This window comes from Prunus persica, chromosome G6 (assembly GCF_000346465.2).
Source record: "Prunus persica cultivar Lovell chromosome G6, Prunus_persica_NCBIv2, whole genome shotgun sequence".
In the NCBI taxonomy this organism is placed as follows: domain Eukaryota; kingdom Viridiplantae; phylum Streptophyta; class Magnoliopsida; order Rosales; family Rosaceae; genus Prunus; species Prunus persica.
Genome location: NC_034014.1, coordinates 21,607,268 through 21,613,612, shown reverse-complemented (window position 1 = coordinate 21,613,612; position 6,345 = coordinate 21,607,268). Strand labels below are relative to the sequence as shown.

Genomic DNA, 6,345 nt, shown 5'->3' with positions numbered 1-6,345 from the left:
CCTGAGAATGTAAAATCGACACAACAAAAAAAGTAATAAAAATCAAAGCACATGCATATAAAACCAAAACGGCTAGAACTCAGCTTAATGACAAAATAGAGTTGTTGCATGCACAAAAATCTGTCATAAAGCCTCTGTCTCACGCAACTAATCGTACTAAAGCCTCTGTCTCTCACAAAATAGAGTTGTTGCATACACAAAAATCTGTCATAAAACGTCATACCTGAAAATGATGGAATTCTCTAGAATCAACCATAATAGTTGTGGTCGTAATCTCTTACCCAATGAGAACATCATTACTTTTCTGTGTAAAAGAACCTTGTTTGCTTTTCCATTTGCTCACCCAATACGTCAGCCCAGCGCAACAGCAAAACCCCAGTGTCCCCACCCCATGTCTTCCACATCTATATATAAACAACTCTTCCCTTGCCTACTCTCTCACTCACCATCTCTCTAGCTCTCTCATACTTCTTCTCACTCTATTAATCAAATTCTCACACAGTCATTTTCTCTTTTAGTTGCTTTGTGCTAGTTATATCTTGAGAGCAAAAATGGTGGTTTCTACAGAGCAAGAACACCCCAAAAAGGCCTTTGGATGGGCTGCTAGAGATTCATCTGGTGTTCTTTCTCCCTTCAAATTCTCAAGAAGGTTATTATTCTATATAACTTAATTTCCCAGTCATTTTTTGTTTGGGTTTTTTACCATTTTTATTCCATTCCTAGATTTGTCTAAATGTGGTTCTTAAAAAGCACAATGATTCAATGAAATAGGGAAGATAAAAAAACGAACAAATTGGGATTTAAATTTGAATCAGTATCCGTTTGATTAAATTTTTTTTTTCTTAATCAGTAAAAATGATTTTGCGGTTGTAACACCATGTAACATGTTATATTGACAGTGAAAAGCCGACACATATTCAGTCAGTACAAAAGAAGTTTAGGATTTATGCATGCTTTAATGTCAAGATCTGAGTTCTTGGTTTGTGTCTAAAATTGAATTTATTTGGTTGCAGAGAAACTGGAGAGAAAGATGTGTCATTCAAAGTGTTGTACTGTGGGATATGCCATTCGGATCTTCACATGGTGAAGAATGAATGGGGTTCTTCTACCTATCCTCTGGTCCCCGGGTACGTTGTCATTTATCAAACATGACTTTAGTTTAGTTAGTCGTTGATTTTCTTTTTTGATATATTGGTAGAGGAACTATTGAAATTTGCATCGAATCAATTCTAGTGAGAAATACGCCATGATTTTTAATTCAAGTGTTAATAACAATTTTTTAATTTAAAAAGAGCAAAATTTAGCTCCTTAAAAAATAAACCGAAACGCATAAGTACGATGTCTGTTGCATTTGTCCTAAATGCATGGGTCTTTTTCTCAATATATGTTTTTTATGACTTTAGTTTAGTATAAAGTTTTCAAATTAATTTTTCTGTAAAACTTTTATTTGATTGGTGGCAATGAAAGGCAGGGCATGCCATAAGAAAATTAAGAAAAATACTTGCTAGAATTATCACAAGTTTACAGTCAGACCAGAGCATTTACTGATGGGTGATGTGAACGTAAGTTAATTAGCTCAAGCTTTTCAATGAACGCATTCCTATAAGTGAACTTATTTGGGGCAATGCAGGCATGAAATTGTTGGCGTAGTGACAGAGGTAGGAAGCAAAGTAGAAAAATTCAAAGTTGGAGACAAGGTAGGTGTTGGATGCATGGTTGGGTCTTGCCATTCTTGTGACAGTTGTGCCAACAACCTTGAGAATTACTGCCCCAAAATGATACTCACCTATGGTTCCAAGTACCTCGACGGAACCACCACATATGGCGGTTACTCCGATATCATGGTGGCCGACGAACACTTCATCGTTCGTGTTCCGGACAGCCTACCTCTTGATGGAGCTGCTCCTCTCCTATGTGCCGGGATTACAACTTACAGCCCCTTGAGATATTTCGGACTTGACAAACCTGGTATGCATGTCGGTGTTGTTGGTCTAGGCGGTTTAGGGCACGTCGCCGTGAAGTTTGCCAAGGCTATGGGGGTTAAGGTTACAGTGATCAGCACCTCCCCTAATAAGAAGGAAGAAGCTATTGACCATCTCCATGCTGATTCATTTTTGGTCAGCCGGGACCAAGATCAAATGCAGGTGATTATTTGAACAATTAAGTTGACGTTAGATTGTCACATGTTTTTGGGTTAATTTACTTTTGTTGATTTGATTTGTAGGCTGCCCTAGGCACAATGGATGGCATCATCGACACGGTTTCTGCCGTCCACCCTCTTTTGCCTTTGATTGGTTTGTTGAAGTCTCATGGAAAGCTTGTGATGGTTGGTGCACCAGAGAAGCCTCTTGAGCTTCCAGCTTTTCCTTTGCTCATGGGTAAGTGCTCCAGAAGTGTACATTAATTTGAATCGGTTCATTGTCTATATATTAAAGTTGTTAACAAACATTTCAATTTGTTCTTCAATTAATATTATAGGAAGGAAGATAGTAGGCGGCAGTTGCATTGGAGGAATGAAGGAGACACAAGAGATGATTGACTTTGCAGCCAAACACAACATAACAGCTGACATCGAGGTTATCCCGATTGATTATCTGAACACTGCCATGGAGCGCCTTGTCAAAGCAGATGTCAGATACCGATTTGTTATAGACATCGGAAACACACTGAAGTCTAGCTCTTAAATTTTGTTAGAAGGTCAGCTGTGGTTTTACCTATTCTATAAGAGCATCCCATTATATATGTTGGGAGTCTAATAGTAACTGCTAGTCGTGTTGGTCATGGGATTGTTGTTCCATGTTTTCCTGCCCAGTTTGATCTTGTGAGTTCTATTTAAATTGTATTTTTTTTATCAGTCAATGAATTAAGTTCGAGTTCAGTTTCCAGCAACTACTTTCTTGGTTCTTCTACATGTTTTCTTTATTGACTTGTCATGTGAAAATTATAAATTTAGAGAACAACTTGGCACACAGGACAGGATGGATTTTAAATAAATAAATGAAATGGCAAGTACATATATGCATGTTCACCTCACCTCATCTGAGATGACGTTTTGGTTTTATCTTGTTTTATAATCGTTGATTAGATATCTGATTAACTTTCCCTCCATGTGAACGACTTACTTCGAAGCTTATGTGCAGTCTAAAGACAAATTTGGTATTATTGTGCTGTGAAAATAATAAGATATCTAATCCTACGTGACCGACTTACTTCTAAGCCTATGTGCAGTCTAATATTGTCTGATTCCATTCATGCTATTTAGAACGACAACTTTCCTGTCAATCTAGTGGTCCCAATTGAGCCTCTCGCTCTTAATTAAATGGAAACGTGCACAACTTTCACCTTCATCATTTAATTTTAAAAATATAAATATATTTAATGTCTCTTTATGCTTTTATTTTTTATTTTTTATATTCAAACAATATTGAAAGAAGAAAGAATCAAAACTAGGAATTCAAATGCAAAAGTAAATACTCTTAACAACTTGAGTTGAGCTATAAGCTCTTGCAGGTTTCTATATACTTTAAGAATTAATGTGGAGGCACAAACATGATAACTCCGCAAAATTGACTATTCTGTTGCACAAGTGGAATTTGGACCCTTCTGTATTTGTATTGCTCCCTTTATGGGCTTCGTAATCTTTGGGTCATGCTACCTTCGCTGGATTTTTGTAATGGGCTTTGTCTTTCTTTTCTTTTTTAATTGCGCTGAGACATGATAACTTATACTCGTTGATTCACATACAAAAAGAGAAAGAAAAAAACGCACCGCAAAAAGTAGCATTGTTTTATTTTGGGCATACAAAAATAAAATTTTGTTAATTTTTTTTTAACGAGACTTTATTTGAGAAATCCCTCAATTATACCTCAATTTATCAAGGAAATGTTATTTCGATCAGTCCATACATGACGAATAAGTATACCTTTCCCAAGAAGATGAAATGCGCGAGTATAATCATGTGAATGAGGATTATAACTAATTATTTGGTTTGTATGTATAAATAATTCCGGAAAAGTATCAAAATTTGTTTTGAAAGTAGTCAAATGTTTTTTTTTATATATTAAAACATATATGTAAATCAAAATGTTTAATTTCTTTTAAATCATCAACCACAATTACGGAGGTAAGCTCAAACCAAATATTGTTGAGTGTACTTTCCCGGGACAGTTGTATGGCCACCCAAAAAATTGGATTCAGACTAAGAAGAAGCCAAGAAAGTTGGATTTATGTGAGCAAAAACTCCCGAAAGACTAGCACGTCGCAAAAAAGTTGTATATAAGTTAATATACACTATGAGAGAAAATAATAACTAACAAGAAAGAAAATGGCGAAATCTCCAGAGGAAGAACACCCTAAGAAGGCCATTGGATGGGCTGCAAGGGATTCATCCGGTGTTTTATCTCCCTTCAAATTCTCAAGAAGGTTATTAATTTTCGACATTAATAGTTTCTTCTTTAGGGAAGACAAAGAAATCGAACAAATAAAAAAAAAGAAAAAAAGATTAGGTTTTTTATTTTTTAGGTTTAAAATCCATTTGATTTAAGTTTTTCATGTCTTAATAACCTGACGAAATTAATAAACTTTCCATTTATATCTAAAAGAGGATAGAATGCAGTATGATCATAGGCTTTTCTTGGGTTCTTCTTGCCCTCTCCATGCATTATCTCATGTTTTGAATTAGTTCTATAAAATTGAACTGATTTAATTGGTTGCAGGGCATCGGGAGAAAAAGACGTGACATTCAAAGTATTATATTGTGGGATATGCCATACCGACCTTCACACGGCAAAGAATGACTGGGGAAGTTCTAAATATCCTTTGGTTCCCGGGTAGGTCTAATACCGAATGATTAATATAGAGAAAATTAGTATCTGAAATATTGCATGAGTTTAATTAACTAACATTAAATGTGAACTTAATTAAATGACACAATGCAGGCATGAGATTGTCGGTGTAGTGACAGAGGTAGGGAGCAAGGTACAAAAATTCAAGGTTGGAGACAAAGTCGGTGTTGGATGCATAGTGGGTTCTTGCGGATCATGTGACAATTGTTCCCACAACCTTGAGAATTACTGCCCCAAATATATACTAACCTATGGTGGCAAGTACCACGATGGAACCATCACGTATGGAGGCTACTCTGACTTCATGGTCACGGAGGAGGGCTTCGTAATTCGTATTCCTGACAACATTCCCCTTGATGGAGCTGCCCCTCTCCTATATGCCGGGATCACAACTTACAGCCCCTTGAGACATTATGGACTCGATAAACCCGGCATGCATGTGGGGGTGGTTGGCCTTGGTGGTCTGGGCCATGTGGCAGTCAAGTTTGCCAAGGCTTTGGGGGCTAGGGTTACAGTGATCAGTACCTCCCCTAATAAGAAGGACGAAGCTATTAAAAGTCTCAAAGCTGATGCCTTTTTGGTCAGCCGTGAACAAGATCAAATGAAGGTAAATATTTGAACAAGTTTCATTGATAATGGTAATGATTATAATCATCCTAATAAATATTTTGTCATGTTAATTTTGTAGACTGCCATGGGCACAATGGATGGTATCATTGACACGGTTTCTGCAGTCCACCCTCTGTTGCCTTTAATTGGTTTGTTGAAGTGTGATGGGAAACTTGTTATGGTTGGTCTACCAGAGAAGCCTTTTGAGCTTCCAATTACTCCATTGGTCTTGGGTAAGCATGTGAATGTGTAAAAACGAAGATTAAGGATTATTTTATAATTTCTTTTCAGTTACAAAAATTGACATTCTTTAACAAACCCTAAATTCTGGAATTGCAGGAAGGAAGATAATTGCTGGCAGTTGCATTGGAGGTATTAAGGAGACACAAGAGATGATCGACTTTGCAGCCGAACACAACATAACATCTGACATTGAAGTTATCCCAATTGATTATTTAAATACCGCCATGGAACGTCTTCTCAAAGCTGATGTTAGATATCGATTTGTCATCGACGTTGCAAATACATTGAAGGCTGCCTAAAATAACTTTTGCATGTTCCTAGAGACTTAGTCGATTGACGATGAGAATAAACGTTATATTTCGATTTTGATTTAGATATAATTTTATTTGAATTTTGAACACTTGAGGGGATGTGGGAATTGGGATTTGGGAGACACAAGATACAGAGAAAAAGAGGAGAGGTTTAGGAGGTAGGGGTCTCATGGCTTCGGTTATTGTATTTTGTTGTTTTTACCTTTTCTGTGCTGAGCTCTGTTGTTTCTAGACCTGTCCTTGGGTTCTAGTTGGTGTTCTTGGCACTTTTGTAGGTATAAGGTTATGTACCTGGTGTTGAAATAAAAAAATTCATTGACATCAAATTAAATTATGGC

General features: G+C 36.7%; 2 protein-coding genes across 2 annotated transcripts; both read left to right on the top strand.

Annotated features, from left to right (window-relative positions):
* On the top strand, positions 439-2,892 carry LOC18773431 (probable mannitol dehydrogenase). The gene is made up of 5 exons (XM_007205352.2): positions 439-649; positions 1,014-1,127; positions 1,631-2,144; positions 2,225-2,378; positions 2,479-2,892. The coding sequence occupies exons 1-5, from the start codon at positions 552-554 to the stop codon at positions 2,682-2,684; spliced, it is 1,086 nt and encodes a 361-aa protein (XP_007205414.1). The 5' UTR covers positions 439-551; the 3' UTR covers positions 2,685-2,892.
* Positions 4,325-5,995, top strand: LOC109949828 (probable mannitol dehydrogenase). The gene is made up of 5 exons (XM_020566453.1): positions 4,325-4,422; positions 4,716-4,829; positions 4,938-5,451; positions 5,533-5,686; positions 5,793-5,995. Exons 1-5 carry the CDS (start codon positions 4,325-4,327, stop codon positions 5,993-5,995), a joined length of 1,083 nt encoding a protein of 360 aa, XP_020422042.1.